Raw genomic sequence first — 21893 nt, forward strand, 5'->3', positions numbered from 1 at the left:
CCACATCAACATAAGCTCATTTGGCGCGGACACGTAGCACATGAACATAATGTAATAAGGCAGGCGAGCCGATTAGATTCGAACATTTCTAAAACCCAAGATGGAAGCTACAAAGAGGGGGCAAACACAAGACGTCTTCATCGAGACGACTTCTCTTAACACGGCTCAGCTTGAGACGTCTTGTGGTTGTCCACTCTTTGTAGCTTACGTCTTGAGTTTTAGAAATGTTTACGAAGCACTTGACAATTTCTCCCCAACGTGAAATAGGGGAGCAGTCTTGAAAGTACCTGCCGGTATCAAGAACAATACATTTAAGCTTTATCATCTTGTATACGACTTCATATATTCCACTTGTTTAGTGACAAGACCATAATTAATTAGCGAAGTTATAAGAATTTGCAAATTTAGCCAAAAGCATTAACGAAACATGAATTTCTGACTATGATTTTCTTTGTGCTAATTCTCACACAACATGCGTGTAAAGATCGCGAATATGTCTCTTATCATTTGATTACATAACATATTACGCAGTTACTCAGTCACAAGTAACATTAGTATTTCTCACGACGGTGCATTTGTTGCTGAGTTTAACTGGTTCAAAAATCGAGTCCCGACTCAAGCCATATCAAATATATATTTTTGCTTTTATCGACTACTCCGACAAAACGTGTCTTGCTCATTAGAGAGTTATATTTACTTTGACAACACTTTATGTTGAGAAAACGATCGGATAAAAATAATGCGCTACGATGTTATAAGCGTTTGAGAGACAACTTCTGCACGAAAACTGCATTTTGAAGTGGACAGTCAGTGATTGAAAATGATCATAAATTTCCCCGTCTTTTTACCAATCAAGCCCCCACTCAGAGGCTCCAACCCAAATTGACGTTCCTATGGATATCCAGTTGCGTTTTGCCACCCTCCAAAATGACTTAGACTTGAAGGAAAAATTTGTTTTATTAGAAAGCTGAAAACGTTGCAAATATCTGTTTTCAATTAGGTCTAATTAGGATATACCATTTACGTCGGCGTGACAAACTTTCTTCGCTCTTTTCATCGTATGTAGACCCCAAGAATTTTAAATCACAAATTAAAAACATACCTTCTGTATTGAGCCTGGAATCAGGTTTCGCTCGAAATAGCAAACTCATCATAGTGAAGGAACGAATAAAAGTGATAACGACAACACCGTAATTAATTTAGAGGCGGTGTTCTGTTCGTCCCCTTCTTTCGTTCCTTCTCGCGAGGTTTTTTCACTGTGATCGTTCATGAGTTCACCTGCGCAGTACCCTCATTTTAGCAGACTCTTAGTTTATGCAACAAAGTTCTGGCTTTGTAAGTTTGGTTCATGTGATAACTAGTTTCAGACATTTCTTTAATTCTTAAGATTGTTGGTTGTGTCTTTTGTTCACGTCCATTGCTAAAGTCTCTCTCGTAGTTTTAGGAGTACCAGTTTCCGCACTCACGTTGAGAATATGGTTTGCTGATATGTAAAGTTCATGGCTTTCCGTTGCCTCCCCTCGGTCCGTACACATCTGCCGCGAGCGTGGTGAACATACATTGAGGAATACGCTATAGTAAATCCACTCCACTGTCCTCGTAGTTTGTACCGTTAAGCCGGAGTCATACTGCCTATACATTATCCAAAACGCAGCCCGCATTCATATCCTAAAGCGAGTCACCACAAAATTTGTGTTTCGAATGCCGCTTATAAATGCGTACAAGGAAAAACCTGTCACGCGGCATTCGAACTACGGGTATTGCGGTTACTCGTGATTTTTTTTTAATGAAGTATGAGCAGTGTGATCTTGGCTTTAATGTTGTTCTTAAATTTCCGCCGTTGTCCCTTAAGAAAAGCCCTTTATATTGATTGGAGTATATTAAAACATCATCCTTTCCATGGTTCAAAAGTACGAAACGCGACACCGCACTTATTATTTCCTTTGTGCTGATCGTAGAACAGCGATGTTCTTATCAGGAATTTTTTACTTGGTCCATCGGTCCACCCGCGGGTACGAACGGGACTGTTGAACATTGGTGCTTTTTACTTCCCTGCATCAGCAAAATTGCAGATTCTATTTTAGTTACCCTTTTGTCTGGCGTAATCAAAATATACACTCTTAAAAAAATTGTTGTGCTTACTAACTTTCGGTTAGTTTGTTGCAGAATTAAAAACATCGCGAACGAGACAAAATACCAAAGGAAACTTTGACAGAAAGGGTGCTGAACCTCAACTGAACTTTATCACTAACCTAGGATGGTAGTAAATGGAAATAGTCTCATCCAGAAGACCAAGTAGAAGCCACTACATAAGTTTATAATCAAATAGGAACTGATGTAAAATATATAGTTGCCACTTAGCTCGAGAAGCTAGGTTTTGCAAGTTATTGCCCAGTTCAAAGAACACAATATTTGCATTTCTCGTGCAGTTAGCAATGCATCCACAACACTTTATATTGCACAAACGTTACACACTTCAATAACCGTCTGCGTGGATCACGCGCATGCAAACATGCTCACGTTACTAAAAACATGTAATGAATTCATATACAATTACCGAACGCAAAATTGTAACTAATTACTCTTATAACTATTATTCCATAGAAGTAAGAGACCATTACTTAAAAGAGTAATCTTTTAGTGTCGCAGAGTTATTTTAAATTTACATCCAAAGGTAAACAAAAAATCGAATATCAATACGAAGTCCAAAACGAGTGTAGCACGTGTCGGCCGTACCACAGCGCAGGGTTTTTGGCTAGGTGTCAGGTGAGAAATCGGCAGCGCAGCGTCTCCCCACTGCGTCAACCATCGACAGCCAAGTCGAAAATCTACGATTTAACATTGTTACTAAAAATTGCAAAAGCTGACGTCAGCCCTAGTTCCATAATAATACCATAACGTTAGTCAGGATTGACCAAATGTGTTGCATTTCTTTTTTAACTCTTTCGGGTTTTCTTCTTTTAAGGTCGCCGCAGGTTTTCAGGTTCCGTGCAAAACTAACATGGTGTGATGAAAATAATCCCTTGAGAAGGGGAAAAAGAGGGACAAAAGACAAACATAAATCTCCAAACACAGCTAGGCGACTGGTGAGCGACCGAAAAAATCCGCCTGGTCCGGGTATCGAACCCGGGACCTCTCCATTACAGGTGGAGCGCTCTACCAACTTAGCTAACCAGGGGTTAGACGTCAGTAGAGCAAACGGGTTTTATCAGTTGCCACCAGTCTAACACCAGCAAGGGTTTTCCAGCTCGCTTGCACCTTTGCATTTACTTGCATTATAATTACAACCTTAACTTGCAAGCTTCACCCCTGTTGGTGTTAGACTGGTGGTAACTGATAAAACCCGTTTGCTCTACTGACGTCTAACCCCTGGTTAGCTCAGTTGGTAGAGCGCTCCACCTGTAATGGAGAGGTCCCGGGTTCGATACCCCGACCAGGCGGATTTTTTCGGTCGCTCACCAGTCACCTAGCTGTGTTTGGAGATTTATGTTTGTCCTTTGTTCCTCTTGTTCCCCTTCTCCAGGGATTATTTTCATCATTCTTGTCCAGCTCGCTTGCACCTTTGCATTTAATTGCATTATAATAACATGGTGTCGTTTTCCTGTGCGTCGTTTCGTACCATCGGTATGGTGTATCGTCGCTGCCTTCTGTGACCTCGCACTTTGTTCGCCCCGTAGAATTTTCGCGATGTTCGGCAAACAAAAGTGGTCAAAACAAACAAGGAAGTAATGTGCAACATGAACGGATAAGTGAGTCAGAGGGAACTTGTACCCTTCATTATATTCCTATACCGGTAACGAGGGCACCGGCGTAAATGAGCACGAGTGTGTAATTAGCAAGGGATCCCTGGGTACTGCAGCGTGAACCTTTTCAGTACGAATACCGAGCTGAGGTGCTCGAACGTTTCCCTCGTGGGCCTCCCGGTTGCTAAACGCGATCCAAACAGAATTTGACTTCGCGCCGTAGCGTGGTCGTGCCCCTATTTTGGTATATCGCACCCGCGCTATGCTTTTTCAGCAACAAAAGTGTTTACGCATCAATGACCGCAGATCATAGTAGCGGTGGTGAAATTTACGGCATTTCTTGAATCGAGGTCGCAAATATGCGTTGGTAGCAAGACAAATAAATTTGACGAGACCGACCACCGTGTAATTTACTTCGTGGGATTGTCGGAACATTTCAGTTTAAAAACGAATGAAACTTTGGGAAAGAGACGCCAGTATGCTTGCATGGTCGGCGATCACGATTTAGCACCCTCAACCGCGATTCTCATGCGAAGTAATGAACTGCAGGAAATGCGTGCCTGTCACGCCAAAACCCAGACTGAAACCGAAACCAAGAAAGTCTGAACCTAGTTGGCGCGATAACACAAACGTCAGGCCCCCTTCCTTGCTAGCTTTCTCGTCATTGCCACAGCGAGACGTCCCATCTAAATCGCCACATAATTTTTGTGGCGATTTAGATGGAAAGAGTTCTCGTGGGCGGCTTCGATTTTCGTTCAAGTTGCTCGAGCAACCACGCCGTGGCCAAAACGAGCTTTGCAGCCTCCCTATTCTGCGACCCGGACGACCACTCTCAGCCAGAAATTTCTGTCACCCCGCTAAGCTGTCGAAACCTTGACAGCGCGACTCCCCGCCTGTATTGTGCATTGAGAATTTGCCGGTTCTTCTTGAACGTTTTGATTTATTTATCCGCTCAGGATAAATAAATTTGTATTATATTCCATTGTGAGAACCATGGAATACAAGGTCTCGTAGGCCGCTCGGCCTTCGCGGCAAACCAACGAAGAAAGCGAGCGTCAAGCAGCTCACGACCTGGGTGGTTCGACGTTTTTCAATAATTATTTCAGCATAGATAATCTTCAAAAAGTCTTCCCGGCTATGTTACCGGTCTTCGGGAGGAACAGCTGTTGGGTCCAGGGTAACAGGGTAAATGACAAAAGATACCTGCCCGTTTTGTTTTTCTGTAATGCCGTTTAAAAGAAAGAGCAGCTCTTTTCAAAACATGCCCTCAAATAAGCCGGATTCTGTCCGGCATTAAAGCGAAAATGCTGCAGTATGTTGTTTGATTCATGATACTTGTTGGAGTTCATGTTGTGAGCGAGAAATACCCATGCCTTTCGGCTTTTTTTGTGAGGTCAAATATTTTCGAAAGTAAATATTTTTGTGGATTGGTAGTTCATCTAATGGTGACAAATCTGCATAACATAAAACAAACATTCCACTTGCCTTCGATTTTTTTAGGTCACGCACGGAGCCACGAAAAATAACTTTCATTTGTTTGTCATTGTTCTTAAAAATGGTACATCGTTTTTTTTTTTAATCATTGAGAAATTGTGTTTGCCACAAGACTGAAGAGAAGCAATAAAACGCATCAATTTAGCCACCATCAGTGTCCGGAATTGATCCTACGCAGGCTGCCACAGCCCTTTGCTGAAAAGAGACAGCCCAGCGCTGTCGGGTGACACTGAGGTACAATGGCCGAAGTTTTTAATGATATCAAACGAGCGTCAACCGCCGGGACGGCCAGCCCGGTGACGCGGAGGGATGAGGCGGCACGGGAGAGATTAGGCGCGTGAGTATAAAGCTCTCTTCGTTGCGAGCGTCGTCTGCTCTAAGCTATTCCGTTGACCGTACACATCCCCTGCTGATTATCTGCTAGCATAGCTACCCGCCTTCAATCAAAAATCTTAAGAGCGCTTGCTCGCGGGATACTGCTCAGGCGCGGTATACACGGTGCATCATCTTGAGTTTTGTTGTTGTTGCTGTTTTTTCATTTTATGTTTGCGTAGAAATGAAAAATACGGTGTTGCGACAAACTGAATGGAATGATGTATTAAACTGTATAGCGCAGCAGATGCTACGAGCCATCAAAACTAATCCAGTGATTTCACCCTGACACTTGACATCGTGCTTCCACGTGCAGTAGTACCCACCGGGTAGGCCACGTGACACACGTTTAGCGATGGACTGGCCAAGGTGGCTCGTAGCATCGGCAGCGGTACAACACAAAGTGAAACGGAGTATAGGCAGACTTTCCGCTTGGTGTTTTGTATTATCAACTGCGTTGATGCTCTCTTCATCTAATCTATGTAGCCGGGTAGTCGCACTTTTCCTTGACCAGCGCGCGCGCGCATTTTGGTGCTTCCTCGAGTGTCCAGAGAAACATGGTAACGTATTGCGAAAATGTCGATAGGCGGCATCACGCAAAAGGAAATCGAAACAATAGTCGGGGTTACACAGACTACCGTCATTAGGATTGTGAATGGATTCCAGAAGGAGGGACGTATCGGCGATGCCTTCCTTGCTACGAAGCAGGGGCTGTGTGCGATCAACAGAATAGCCTAGCAGAGGACGCTCCCACTAGAAAGGGCTTCGTGCGCACGCGCTTAATCTCTCCTGATTCGCCGCACGCCTCCGTGATACAGCACCGGCCGTCCCGGCGGCCGACGCTCACTTGATAATATTAAAAAAAATTGGGCCTCTGTACCTTCTGAAGAAAAGGAACACGCCGTGTAAATCGCTTCCCTCTAAAATGTCGCTGAAAATGTCGATATAATTGACTGCATAGGCACACAAAGTACAAAAATAGAGCTCTAGATGATCGTTCCCATACCACAAATACCATTGAAAACAATGCTCGATAACGATAAGATGCATGCGCAAAAGCGGCGGCGAAGTATCGGTCATTGTTGTCAGAGTCATCGGAACGGTGGACTAAAAACTTTAGTAATCATTGTTTCGATTTTCTTAAGTAGTACTGCAACCGCACTTACTGCCCGTGGCGTATTTTAGGTGAAACAGCTAGTGGTAAGGTAGTAATAGTCATAGTAGCAGCTACAATTAGCTTTTTCTAAGAATGTCGAATTAGAATTCTCTCGGTCTGCAAAGAACAACGCCCTCGTTTTACTTTGAGATTGATCCCATTACTGAAAACGACTCCGGTCCTCTTTATCCTGTAACTTTTCGACCACTTTCCAAAAAGTATTCCGGCTATTTCTAGGAGGCGATACACTCTGCAACAATAAGGTTTTTTTGTAGAAAGCAAAATTGTACTTTTCAAAATCGAATATTAAGAACGTCCATATATTAACTTTTTTTTTGCAATCACAATTTCCAACGTAAACTGTGTCTTTGAATGGGACTCGCTATCTAGATGATTACAGAATCTGCAAATCTCAAACTCACAGACGAAAAGGATTCGCAGTACAACTGCGGGCAGCGTCAAAAAGCAAAACATCTTTCTGCAAGAATCATCAATGGTACTGAGGCTCTCCCTAAGCACTGGCCCTGGGTGGGGCAATCTATAATTAAAATGATACATTACTATGCGCAGGGGTCCTAATTCGCAAGGATTATGTGGTAACAGCAGCACAATGTTTTGGGGAAGTGCTTTCTATTTTGTCCATTTTAATGTAAATTTTTATTGTGATTTCTTTTCATATAAACGTTAATTACTGTCTCGGATATTCACAGTCCGTTCTTCGTTTTAAGGTCATTCAGCCACTGCCCATGCAGTCCGGTTGGAGGCATAAATCAAAACACACTGTTCTACATTTGGCATTGCAAAAATTAGCATTTGACTGTGGCGGATAATTAGACCAGACCCCCGATAATAATATTCTTGTTTTGATTAAAGTTTAAAATATTATAGCGTTTCATGCAGTGTTGTACGGAACGGCGTTCCAAGGAACGGCGTTCCTGGAACGCGTTCCTTTTGGGAGGAACGAAGGAACGCTGGCGTTCCATTTTGCATTGGTGGAACTGGAACGGGAACTCGTTACTTTTTTACTGGAACGGAAGAAGGAACGGCGTTCCTTTTTTTCGTCCAGGTGGGTAATTTTTAATTTATTCCTGAGAGGGAAATTCTAAAACATATAAAAACAATATCATTACGAAGAGCAAGGTCTCGGACCTCGGTACTTTTTTGTTACTTCTCTTAAGGCCCCCCCACACTCGTGCAACCGCGTACGACAGAGAGATACGACGGCGAAGGACCTGCTTCGCAGCAGCGCATCTGGTCCTACGTCGTCGTAAGAGGCTTAAAAATTGATCTTGCCTTCCTGAGTCTTACTCAGTTGCAAGTGTGTCAACGGCGCTTTAAGGCCCGTTGACAGATTGCATCCGAGTCGGACCGACCAAGACAAGACCGGTTTTTAAGCCTCTTGCGACGTCGTAGGACCAGATGCGCTGCTGTGGGACTGGTCCTAAGACGTCGCAAGAGCATTAAAAACCGATCTTGTTTCTCTTGGTAGTACTCGGTTGCAAGCGTGTGAACGGCGCTTTAGGGTTTATTTTGTGAGGTTTTCTCTTGGTAAAAGTTGAGTGCAGGAAGCTAATGGACATTGATAAATTGTTTTTCAGTGCCCGAGACTGCTGTACAGGAAACCAAAACGTTTAGTCGAAGGAAAAGACAGAAAGAGTGACGTCTCAAACTCAGCTACTTTCTTTGCTTCCACGAATCCTCATACACCCAGAAATCTACGGCCGACTACAGCCATCACTGAACTCTTAGAAAGAGATCTACATTTACAACAGAACAACAAGTTACCAGACATCGAACGCAACCTTGTATCCCGAGCATTGGTCACTTAAAATATACACAAAAATAACCTTCATTCCATCTCCTCTTGTCCCGCACCTTAAAACAGAACAACGAATCTAACCTTCACGAAGGACTGGCAGTTTTCAAGACTGGCCCCCTCTTCTTCACCTGCTCGTCTTGCGGACAGAAACATCGAGAAGCAAGTGTTAAGTTCGAACAAGGAACTTTGTTAGATTAAAACGTGTGAGGTCGTTGTAAAACACTTATGCAATGTAGAATAACAGTACATTTGGCTCGTCCGAGGCGCCCACCACAAAGATGAATATGGCCCAAAGCTGAGATTTTTAAACGTGAATATATCATTAAGTGAAATCCTTGCTTCCGCATGTTTTTTCTCCTGTCCTTCCATCACGACATTCAAATTCGTATATTGGCATTTAATGGGATAGATAAAAAAACTACAAACCCAACTCTGTTTGATCTAATTTAATATTGTAATCATAAAAATGAGAATGTAACGTATATGTAACGATACGTTCCATTTTTTCAACTGTAACAAGAACGAGTTCCTTTTTCGCATATGGAACTTGTAACGGGAACGCGTTCCAAAATTCAGAAGGAATGAGGAACGAGCTTTCGTTCCTTTTTTTGAGGAACGTGTACAACACTGGTTTCATGCACTCGGATTACATGTGGTGAGGAAAGTTGCCTTTAAACACCAATAAGAATTTCTAAATTGGCGCAAATTATAACGCTCTTGTTTCTAGCCAAAGGGCAGGACACGGGGTATATCTTAAGTCTATAAATAAAATTTGCATATTATTTCTGAATATAAAACGAATTGTATTTGGTAACAGTAATTGTTTCTGCTGTTTCTTTACAACTGAAGAAATCAAGATGCTCAAAACTTTTCAGTCCGTCTTGGAGCCACACTCAGAACCACTTTTTCTCAATGTAACAACACTCTAAAGGATTCCAATATACAGGAAAATACAACCAGAAAATTGGAAGAATCTCCAGGAGTAGATAAAAAATACCATGAGGCTCCTGAAACCCAGGTGATAAATGTCTTGAAGTACAAAGCGTCTGCACCTCGATTCAAAATAACTTTTGCCTTTTCATGGTACGTAATTAGCAACGGTCCTAGCATCTTTAAATGTTGCGCAGTATGGTTTTCTCAAAACTATATTACTTTCGCAGAAAGACATTGCTGTGGTAAAATTAGAAACGAAAGTCAACTATACTGACTATATTCAGCCAATGTGCCTTCCGAAAAAACTGTGACGATCCTCCTGCAAGAAGTACACCCTATTTTGCTGGCTGGGAAAAATATATGGTAAATTGCCTGATTTTATTATTTTACCACAGACGCGAATCATTATAAGATACAACACCACAACTTTGAATCTTTTCATATTTTATACATTAAACTGGTAATTAGAAAACCTTTCTAAAGCGTTTTATGACATATCGCCTGTCGATGATCAGACGGTGGTTGGTGTTTCAAACATGCTTGCACGACCAATCAGGTCTTATGATGTACAAATATTCTTATAGCTTTCAATAATTATTACGATAAATATTTGTTTTACTCCTAAAATATTACAATCCGTATCACTATGAAGACGATTATGAAGTCGAAGAACAAATAGACGACCTAGAGATTCAGAGACCTATAAACAAAGCATCAAGTGAAGTAGCAAGCGTTGGATCACAAACAGAAAAAGCAGGATTCGTCACATTTCGAGTCGCAAACACACTGATGGAACGGAAACAAGATTTGATTGATAAGGATCAATGTAGTTCCGAAATGAAAAGCGAAGTTCCTGACTACATCATTTGCACAACTGGAGGAGCATGTCGTGTGAGTAAAGAGAACCCTTGAATTGTACTTCCTATAACATAAAAAGTACCATAGAACACATCTTCTTAAATTGAACATGAGGAAGATACATAGAAAGGGGGGACGGACAACGAAGACTTCTAACTAGCAACAACATTTATTGACCCGAAGTTTGCATATATAATTGCTTGGGTGAAAGATGCTACATTAGAAAGTGGGAAAGCGATGGGAGAGGATGTAGAGCCAGGGAAGTTCTTCGCTTTCCCACTTACCAGTGTAGCGTCTTTCACCCTCCCCTCCTTCACCTATATAAACAAACTTCGGGTCAATAAATGTTGTTGCTATTTGGAAGTCTTCGTTGTCCGTCCCCCCTTTCTATGTATCTTCGAAATGTTTAATTACTGTTACCAACGCGCTCCGTTTTGTACTTAACATATTCTTTATTCTTGCATCTACGTTAATACAGCATGCAGTGCTTTTAGTTTAACTCTTTGGTCCTAAATGTTTGTCCGTCCGATCGTCCGTCCGTCCCTGTTTGCATTCCACTGCCGTTTAGCGAGGAAATTGACGTTGCCAGAGCAGGGAAATTGGAATCACGTTACCTGTGCACAAATTTAATTTTTTATTAGATTTGTCGGCGAAATTATGTCCTGTGATCTCAAGACCGATTTGAATGTACTGCAAAACTTGCTGAGAAAATTACATCACGTGACCTGTCACGCGTTCTTTACAGTAATTTGGCCTCCCCGCTAAATTTAACAGAAAAAAATTGCGTCCCTACTATATTTAGCTAGGAAACATGTGTCGCGTGACCTATGCACCAGTTCATTTTTCCTCTAAGTTTAGCTGGGAATGATTAAACATTGATTCTCCTTCATTCCCGAATTGTCTTTAACGTTTCCTAATCAAACTAAGACGAGTGTATCTTAAGTAGTGTATCCCATGAACTACTTGACTTTGGAGATAAATGTCAGTGAGTTTTTAGGTGCAAAACTAAGTTTGACTCAAACATCTAGATTTTTCTGGAATATTTGAATGATACGTAAATTAATCTGAGGTATCTCCAAATTGCTTGTGTGACTGAACTATGTCCTCAACACGATATAGCACATTGATTGCACATTTATGCTGTCTACTCAAAGAGAGGACGAGCTCGGGGCCACACTCGTCGCCAACGTTTTTAATGAGAGCTGGAAATCGAGAAAACTATTCCCCTCCGTGCGCCCCCGAAAGCCGCCGCGATCATCTGAATTCCTCTGCGTCGGTTCGATCCGCCGGCGAGCGAGGAGCAATCTGAATATTAGTGAAGGAATAAATATTGTTATGCATATAATATTTATTACCGGCACAGGAGAATGTCGTCCCCTAGTAATTTCCGGACCGTCGAACACACAAACGCTTTGTAGAGGCAGATTCCGCCGCAGATGTACGGAAAACACGGTGGAGCGTTGCCCCGAAAACGCGATTGAACCCGAGCTCCGAGAACTTTTGCGGGTCGAAGTACGTGAAAACTCATACGGAGCAACGCCAGTCAAGAGTGGGTTTTCGAATTTTAAGGTTGCAAATATTTACCCTTTGCTCCATAGGGAAATGGAGAAAGACGACCTTGGAAAGGCGCAGGTGCGGCTTAGACGCCGCGGGCACATGAGAGTAGACCTGAGGGGTAGGACTTCACAATTTGCACCTAGAATTCTTCAGTTGCAAGTACAGCATTTTCCTGTCGTGTTTGTTCCTCTTCGTAGTCCGTGTTTCCTCAACTGTTTTCCCCATCATGTATAACGTCAACCAACTGGCCCAGTTCTCCACCTTATTAAAGGGTAGTTACATATACTCAGCAATCCAGTGCAAAACACATTCCCTGGAATACTTTTCTGCAAGACCTCTGGAAATATGGTGGTGCCCGTGGTGGACGAAGGGCGAGGCACACAACAAGACTGTGCAGAGGACCTGCTGGAGCGTATTGCCGACCTCTACGAAGCACCGGATCCAAGAGGATGTGTGGACACGGTGCTCGTAGAGGACGTGCAGTGCGCAGACAGCCCTGCATGCACCTCCAGTGCTGCCAATGGGACCTCTTCGGAATGTGTTGAGATGCCAGCGAACCCCAGCACTGCTCCCAACCCACGAAAAAAAGCAACGAGCTTTTGTAGTGCTCAAAGCAAGCCCCCACCCCCCAAAAAAAGTGCAGGATGCAGTCGCGGAAGAACTCGAAGACATTAATGCTAGACTAAAAAGATTATAAGGGATAGACTTACACGAATACTTCCTGCTGTCGCTGGCGGACCCAATGCAGCAAGTCGACCCCTCACAGGTCCTAGCCTTGCGAGTAGCGTTTTTGAAGCTGATAAAAGAATACATACCAGGAGCTCCAAACAATGGCTAAGAGCTTTTTTTTTCTTCTTCTTTTTGGGATGTCTGAGAAAGCAAGTATTTGACATAAGCCTATGTTAAGTATTTTTCCTATGTTTTAACATCTTTTTGTTCTACATTTTTAACATTTTCTAGCACATGTTTAGTGTTTTCTCCAATATTCTTCATACAAGTGTGTGCAAATTCTGGTGTGTGCCATATATTCTGGTTTATAGTGCCCATACTATACATGCCTAAAAGTTGAAAAGTTAGCCAGTGCAGACTATATAAATTTTTTTCTAGATTGTCCACTGTGGCAAGACATGAGATTTTATGAATAACAGAGTATATTCATGTTGTTTTATGTATGATACAAGCTTCTTCGTAAGCTAATACTGCAGGGATTTGTGAAGGGGTGCTAGGTACAATACTTTTAAGGCGCTAGCCCTGGCACATGAGCTGACCTCGGATGGTTTTTTTACATTTGGATTAGGCGCTGAGTGTAAACTATAGCTTAGAAAATATGGTAATTTTTTTTTCGTTGGGGGGGGAGGGTGGGTAAGGTCTTGGCAAGCTGCATTTTGGTGGCTGTTTGCTTGCATACTTGTAACATTTAAATAACAATAAAGAAAGGGAAGTGCAAAATTTTCTTTATTTTACAGAACAAAGAGGAGGATCCTTAAAACTAGAAAGGACAAGACATGGTCCAGTTCCGAGGGCAAAGTCTTGCAACTGGAGCAAAGACTGCAAACTATACAGAATTCACTAAAAATACATTCAACAGCCTTAATAATACCTGGAAATGCAGCTAACAAAAGTAAGAAATTGTTATAAGCTTTCCCGAGTAAATCGAGGGACAGGAAGAAATGAACACCATCGTTCTCAACGTGCGTGTGCAGGCAGCTAGAGATGCCAGACACTTCTTGTCTTTATTCTCGCGCCACGGATGCATGGCGCCGCTAGCATCATCATCACACTCCTCCCCTTTTTATACGAAGAAACAACAATACTGTCTCACAACCTAGACGTCAAAGTTCGGGTCACTATGGTCTAAGGCCTGTAACGATGTACTGGCTTTTTTACTCTCGTAGAGCGCAGCTTTTGGGGACTACTCGGAGTTTGGACGGTTGGCAACGTCTGGCATGAAACTTCCCGAGTTCGAGGAGGTCCTATGTCATGGTGTGCTGTTGTTGGTCCATGATGATCTTCGTTCCCGGAAGATCCGGTTGACCTGTCTCGTTCAGCTGTGGAGTCGGTTGCCCCGTGCTCTCTGTAGGGTGTCACAGGTGGACGATGATGTTCTCGAAGATGGTCACCATGACGGTTCCAACGAGTCCCATCTCTCAGTTCCACTTGCACAGATGATGAACTCGATGGTTGTATAACAACCCCAGGAAGCCATTAAGGCCCTGACCTGAAATTTCGGGCAAACACTTTTTGACCATGCTGAGGTAGAGGGCCTTTGCGTGCTCTTTGGTCACAGAATAACTTTTGCTTCAGCTGCTTCCAGAGTACTTCACTCCGCATGTCCGGATGTAGAAGGTCTAGGGCTGTCTTTAGCCTTCTGCCCATTAGCAGCTCTGCTGGACTATGACCTGTTAGTGAATGCTTTGTAGTTCTGTATGTCAGAAGCATCCTGTCAATCTTGGTCTGAAAATCTCCAGATGACGCTTTCTTCAGCATTCCTTTCACGGTCTGCACGACGCGTTCCGCAGCTCCGTTTGATGCTGGGGGGTAAGGGGGAATCAGCATACGTCGGATCCCATTGCGGCTCAGGAATTCGCTGTACTTGTCGCTTACGAATGCCGGACCGTTATCCGAAACGACAATATCTGGTAGACCGTGTGTCGAAAAGATGTTCCGAAGGCATTTGATCGTAGCATCAGCAGAGGGTGACGATACCGGTATGACCTCAACCCATTTCGAGTATGCGTCGACCAATACCAGGAAATAACGTCCTTGGAATGGACCACCAAAGTCAACATGTAAGCGGGACCATGGCCGTTCTGGAAACGGCCACGGGGTTGACTGTACTTTTTGATCGGAACGGTGATGTTTTTGGCATTCACGACAATCTTGAAGCTTTGCCGTGATACAGTGGTCTAGCCCATCCCACCAGACGTGACTTCGTGCAATGGACTTCATCTTCTCCACTCCTGGATGACTTTCGTGCAGTAACTGAAGTACTTGCTCTTGTAACCTGAGTGGGATGATCACTCTTGATCCCCACAGTAAACAGTCTTCTTGGACGCTGAGTTCTGTCAGCTTTGTTCGAAAAGGCGACCACTGTGGTCCTCCTGGGAGATCGCTACCGGACCACAGTGCTTGTCTCACTCGTGACAACACTGGGTCAGTCGCGGTATGCTGTGCAACGACTGCGGCGGAGAGAACAGCAGGGTACGCCGCTTCCAACATGAGTACATCAGCTGGCCGCGGAAGTTGGAAGTTGTCCACTGGTAACGGTAAGCGACTCAACGCATCGGCGTTACCTATGCTCGGGCAGGGTCGGTAGACCAGCTTGTACTTGTACGCTGCTAGTGTAATTGCCCAACGTATGACTCGAGGTGATCCTCTCTCTGCAATGGCTTTGTCAAGGCCCAGAAGTCCAAAGAGCGGTTTATGGTCAGTGACGGCTTCAAACTGGTTACCCCAAAGGTACTGATGAAACTTCGTCACTCCGAAAACGAGTGCCAAGGCTTCCTTATCAAGCTGACTGTAATTTTGCTCAGCTGGTAGGAGGCTTCTCGAGGTGAAGGCTATGGGACGTTCCTATCCCCTTGAATCTCGATGGGCAAGAACAGCGCCGAGTCCGTAAGGAGATGCGTCACAGCTGAGGATGATCCTTTGTTAGGATCAAAGTGTTGAAGTACTGCTGCAGATGTCAAGAGCTCTTTACTCTTGTGAAAAGACTTCTCCTCTTGTTGCCCCCATCGCCATGATGTATTCGCAGCGAGCAGGCGGTACGACGGTTGAAGTACTGAGGACAAGTTGGGAAGGAAACGCCGGTAATAGTTGACGAGTCCAAGGTAGCTTTGAAGCTGCTTGAGGTCAACTGGTCGAGGCGCATTTAGGACAGCTTCTACCTTGCCTGGCGTTGGCTTCAGTCCTCCAGCTTCAATCACATGCGCAAGGTATTCCACCTCGGGGGCCATAAATGTGCATTTTTCAAGCTTGAGCTTGAGACCTGCGTCCTCTAGACGCTGCAGCCCTTGTTCAAGATTTTTAGGCGGTCTTTGTCATTGAGTGCAGTCACGAGAATATCGTCAAAGTATACGACGACGTGTTGCATATCCTGCAGTAGGTTTTCCATTTCTCTCTGGAAGATTGCAGGAGCCGAGGATACTCCAAATGGTAGTCTGGTATATTGAAAAAGTCCTTTTGGAGTGTTGATGGTGACAATCTTCTGACTCTCAGGCTCGAGCTCCACCTGTTGGTATGCGTCCTTCAGGTCCAGTTTCGTAAACTTGACGCCTCCTGAAAGTTTGGCCCACAGATCTTCCAACTGGGTACCGGGTACTTTTCGAGAATGGTTGCAGGATTTACAGTAACCTTGAAATCACCGCAGATCCGCACTCGGCCGTCACGCTTTAGAACAGGCACGATCGGTGCTGCCCATTCAGATGTTCTCACAGCACAGATAATTCCATCGCGCTGAAGTCGTTGCAGTTCTTGAGCAACCTTGTCCTGTAACGCAAACGGAATCGTGCGAGGCTTGAAGAACTTGGGCCGCGCTCCCTCTTGAATGATGATCTTAGCTTTCACGCCTTTCAGCGTACGTAGTCCGTCGGAAAAACTTCTTTGTGATTTTTCAGAACTGCTTCCATGCTGGATGCAGTGGTAACTTCTTTCACATCGGCCAAACTTATTCCAACGGCGTTGATCCAACCTCTTCCAAGGAGTGTAGGAGTCTGATCACGTGCGACATACAAAGGAAGCGTTGCTTCTTTGTCTAGAAATCGAACTGGTACGACAACCTTTCCTTGAACCTTAGAAAGGTCACCGCGATAGCTTCTTAGGATGACATCCAAAGGTTCACATTGAAGCTCTGGAAATTCTTCTACCAAAGTTCTTTGTCCGATGATGGAGACGCTGGCTCCGGTGTCCACTTCTAGCCGAAGTGGTTTCCCCGCCACTTCCAAAGTAGTAACATATGGAGGTGATGATATGGAGGATTTCAGTGACCACATGTTGTACGTCACGGGTGGCTGACTCGTGGACGACTGTTCGGAATTGTCAACAGCATAGACAGAACGCTTGTGAGCGTTTTTCTTCTGTCCGGAATTGTTGGATTGGCCTTGCTGCTTTCTTGATTTGCACACACTGGCAAGGTGTCCCGTCTTGTGGCATGCGTTGCACTTTGTTTTCGAGTGCTTCCACACAGACGCATAATGAGGCCCTCCACAACGATAGCAAGTGATGCTCTTCGATGAAGCTTCTTTGACCACGTTGATAGCTTCGGACGCCACTTGACATTTTCCTTGTTTCATTAGCAAGTTCGAATCGTTCTTCGCAGTTTCCATCGCTAGTAGAAGCTGTATCGCAGACTCGAACGTGAGATTGGGCTCTTCAAGCAACCGTGTCTGCATTGTGGAGTCATTGATGCCGCAGACAAGTCTGTCGCGAAGCATGTCATTCAGGAATGTTCCGTACTCGCAGTGCTCGGTTAGTTTCTTGAGTGCGGCAACATAGTCGCTCACAGATTCTCCCGTGTGTCGACATCGGCTGTTGAACTGGCAACGGGTGACTACCACAGAGGGTTTTGGGGTGAAGTGGTTGCTGAGAGCGCCAAAAATATCCTCTATGCTCACTTCGTTAGGAGCCTTGGGGGTCAGAATGCTCCGCAGAATGGAGTACGTTTTAGCACCACAGGACGTCAGAACAACTGACCTTCTTTTTGCAGTAGGAATGTTGTTGGCCTCGAAGAACAGCGCGGTGCGTTCCATGTACTCTAACCAGCCCGCTGGTTCCCCGTCAAAGACTTCCAGGGTCCCGTACTTCGGCATGGTGGAGCTGAACACGGCTAATGCTTGCCGTAAGGAGATAATACAGGTTTTACCCTCGTCGCCAGTTTGTTATAAGCTTTCCCGAGTAAATCGGGGGACAGGAAGAAATGAACACCATCGTTCTCAGCGTGCGTGTGCAGGCAGCTCGAGATGCCAGACACTTCTTGTCTTTATTCTCGCGCCACGGATGCATGGCGCCGCTAGCATCATCATCACAGAAATGTTACAGGTGAAAAAATAAATTGACATAAAGAGGCAAGAAAAATTCAAACATAGGTTTCGTTTCACAACGCTGAGCACACCAAAATCGTCAATCACTAGCTAAAACAGCTGTAAAACAAGATTTGCGTCCGTGCTTGCACAGCGGAATCTGAGAAATTGGTGCGTGTTTAATGAGCCATTCCAGTTAGGACTTCGAAAGAGTTCCAGTGATGGAAGTGCGGCGCCCTTTTGCACCATAATCGAAAGTCTGCTACATCTTGCGCTGCAGTGACATTTTTGCTAAGAATTTCGCCACACCTGCACAAAAATAAGCGAAGCAAAAAAGTGTATTGCTTAGTTATTAATTAGGAAAGTAGGAGGCACGGAAAATAATACAAATGTCGATTTCAGAGCATCTGTACTCGCCACATAGTTTGTTTTATCTTGGTTGAAAGTACTATCGAAGGCTCGAACACACGAAAACATGAACACACTAAAAGCACAAGTCACGGGACATTTGCTACGGCTGCACTTGATTCATTTAGTCAACGAAAGACCACGCCAGGAAGATTGACGAAGCCATTGACGTTGGTTAGTCCCATTGGCTCGTAGCTGCGGCTGCACTTCAAAGGGAAACTGGGGCGGTTCTGTATTTCAATAAAAACATTTAAATCGTCTTCATTTCACCTCCAGGATCACGAATACAGAGATTACTTTACAATTTGGTGCACGGAGGTTACAGCAAATCATTTTCAATCTACCGCAGAAGCCCTCCTTCCCAAATTGTTGAATCATGAAAGGAGTTTTCAGAATTTCCAGTGCCTATCAAAGGTATGCACGCACGCATTTCTTGTTTCCAAAAAAGGTAAAAGACGTCGCGTCTCATGTCAGTGCAGGGGAATATACCTGGCAAGCTTGCAACTGCAAGCGCTACCCACATGAGCGACACGGACTTGGCGGCCGAAATATCACTCTACGATACAACGACTGGTTTGCAGCACGTTTGGTTACAACTTCGGGGAAACCGAACGTGAGCTTCAAATTCACGAATAAAAATAATCTAGAATTTACCTCTAACTCGATTTTCTTAAGAACCTCTTCAGCTTCCCTTTAAGGTGAAACGAAGACTTGAGATTACTCGTCAACCGCGCTGGTAGGTTGATCTGCTGGGGCATTGATTGCCGACATATTCTAAATTTCCAGACAATGTCAGTGATGTGAGGAACTAAAAGTTGCGAGAAAACACTGCCAAATTGTACGATGGTGACTGCTGTGAGGAGAGAGAACCAGGGTCTTGTACTCCTGAGGATATAATTTAATCATCATGCCTGCCGCATGCCTCCGTGCGCCTCTCACCAGCGGACACGTGCCAAGCTTCACCGCTTTGCACCGTAGTGCGAGGTGCAGCAGCTGACATGGGTGAGCTGCCGGGTTAGCACTATAGGCTCATTAATTATGCTCAGTATTAGTCCAGGTCTACTTTTCCTTCTTTTGTCTTAATGATAAGCTAATCTTCATTAAAAAAAAAACTGCTTTCATAAAAAAAAGTGGGTCTATATGCGAACACATAGTAGTCAAGGTTGTTGTTCTGAAGCTTTCGATAGAAAAAAACATCAGACTTTCACCTTTCGCTGGTTCCAACGCCGCTAAAAAAACATGTCACTTGCACCAGTGTAGGCTTTCATAATATTTGGCGGTGGTTGGTTTGGCAGTTTGTAATAATGAAGTCTTAAATTTGGTAGGTTTATAAAACTTCGGGGATGCATGTCTTGTTGATAGACAAGCTGGTTTTTGCAACCATCTTACAGAACTTACATACACAGGTTAAAGAAACTACCAGCTGCAAAAGAGTGAGGAGAGAGAAGATTTATCCCAACTGAAGTGTTGCACTCAGACTCAGACTCATTTTTCATCAATTCTTTAGTACCCATTGTAAATGGAACCTTCTCTGACTAGAGGCTCATTTCCAAAAAAAAAAAAAAAAACGCTGTATCTTCCTTTGCTGTCTTATTCATTCTCATTTCAAAAGATTCTAAATTTTATGCTCCAGTATCACAGAACCTTCAGTCATTATCAAAGATGAACTCATTTAGCGATGCAATCAGTTTTTTTTTTATTTTCAAGTGATGCGCTAACTGATGTTGGCATCTGCTCCAAAAGAATCAATGACTTCCCCAAACTAATGTTTTGTCTGCTAAAGAACCTGCTACAAAACGTTGAATGCCACTTTCATCACTGGAGCTCTTAACGATTCTTCCAACACCAAATCTGGAACATGGCTTTACCTTATCATTGCACCTTTCTGCACGAGACCTCTCTGGATATTTTCTTTGTCTACACCAGGCAACTCCCACTGCCACTTCACCTTCCCTGGTGGACTAGAGAAGTAGTGGGTGTATACTTCTCTAGCTGCCCCAGCCTCATCTGAGAAGTTGCGAGAAAATGTCGGCTGCATCGAGAAGAGCAGCTTCTTCGAAGCCTCCGACGTTTCCGCTCTCCAGGACTCTTCTGTAGTGTTCCCGAAACAAATCGTCTTTATCTGCATAGCCTTCGGGATGCTCGCGGTGTTCCAGCAGGTAGTTGTGCAACACGCACGTGGCCTTGATGACGTAATCCAGATTTTATGGAATCAGGTTGATCGTCCTCAACAGGATTCTCCACCGAGCCGCCATTATGCCGAAGGCATTTTCAGCGCACCTTCTGTGGGGTGGAAGAATGAATGTGGACAGATTTTTTAATTCATGTTGTCACAGTTGTTGCTACATGTAATATAAGCTAGCCAACTAGTTATCTGGGCATACCTTCCTCGGCTGAGCCTGTAGTTGAACGCCCGCTTCTCCCCGGTCAGGTCCTTGGCGGGATGTGGCCGCAGAAAATCGGGCCTTAGCTGAAATGCTTCGTCCCCGACGAAGACGTGAGGGGCCAGTCGAGGATCTTGGCACCGGGGGAGCTTGCCCAGGTCGGAGAGGTTGAGGATGCCGTTTTCGAGGGCTTGCCCAAAATCAGATACCTTGAAGATTCCCCCATCGCTCTGCCGTCCCTCGGCCCCAACGTCGATTAAAACGAAGCGGTAGCCACTATCGGCAACCGCCATCAGCACAATGGATAAGGTGTGCTAAAAAGAGAGGTGTTGTGGTTAACAAAACTGCTCATGATAATATTACACAAAGTATCACATGTTTGCCTAACTTCTGCTTAAAGATGGTCAATTGAATGATGTTTCCATATTCATCATTATTTGCAGCTGCAGTGCCACAATCATTTTCAGATATCATCAAGCTAACCATTCCTTTAGTATTCCTTATTCCAATGCCGACTCGTGCACCAATTAACTCTAAAGCGTGGTTTCAAGCCTTTAGCAGAAGCTATAAGTGCGAGCACCATGCTTTCATCGTCGCTGCCAAGCACGCGCGCTCGTGCGGTACAAGCACTGTTGAGGGCTACATGCTTGCGCCTGTAGCATCTGCTGCGTCTGGACTTAAAGGGGCCCTGCAATGACTTTTTTCCTAATTTTTAATTTGCACCGAACCTGAGCGCACTGAAGGTAGTGACTTAGTGAAACTTTTCTTTTCTCGAAATTCCCTTTGTTTTAAAAGCTATAGGCAAATTAATATTACAAAAACAAGCAAAAAATAACCTCCCTCGTGACGTCCTTGGTTGCTTGAGAGTGGCCGTGAACTAGAGGAGAAATAGTGAGCTCATCGAGCGCTCATGGCTGCCGCACTCCGAGTCGACGGCACGAGAGGGCGCCATTGAAGCGTGTTCTGGATAGGCTGTATGCAGCGGGCAGCCAGAACGGCTCTCATTGCATTTGCTGCGCGATTAAATACTAATTCGGCATGACACTTCATTGGCCACAAACGACAGCAAACACGGGGTAAAGATCAGTTCAGAATGGGAGGTACTTTGCGCTGCCATACCGCGAAACGGCCAAACCGCAAGACTAACGGCCG

The 21893-nt window shown here is 44.3% G+C and overlaps 1 protein-coding gene and 2 pseudogenes across 1 annotated transcript; 1 reads left to right on the forward strand and 2 right to left on the reverse strand.

Annotated features, from left to right (window-relative positions):
* The first annotated feature begins 7155 nt into the window (after positions 1–7155).
* LOC120843184 lies at positions 7156–13419 on the forward strand (annotated as a pseudogene).
* Positions 13420–16503: 3084 nt separating this feature from the next.
* LOC121047298 (uncharacterized protein K02A2.6-like) lies at positions 16504–17256 on the reverse strand. Its single transcript, XM_040502426.1, has one exon. The coding sequence runs from the start codon at positions 17254–17256 to the stop codon at positions 16504–16506; it is 753 nt and encodes a 250-aa protein (XP_040358360.1).
* A 2965-nt stretch (positions 17257–20221) lies between these two features.
* Positions 20222–21034, reverse strand: LOC121047299 (annotated as a pseudogene).
* Positions 21035–21893: the final 859 nt, after the last annotated feature.

This window comes from Ixodes scapularis, unplaced genomic scaffold (genome assembly GCF_016920785.2).
Source record: "Ixodes scapularis isolate PalLabHiFi unplaced genomic scaffold, ASM1692078v2 PGA_scaffold1__304_contigs__length_218370807, whole genome shotgun sequence".
Taxonomy (NCBI): Eukaryota; Metazoa; Arthropoda; class Arachnida; order Ixodida; family Ixodidae; genus Ixodes; species Ixodes scapularis.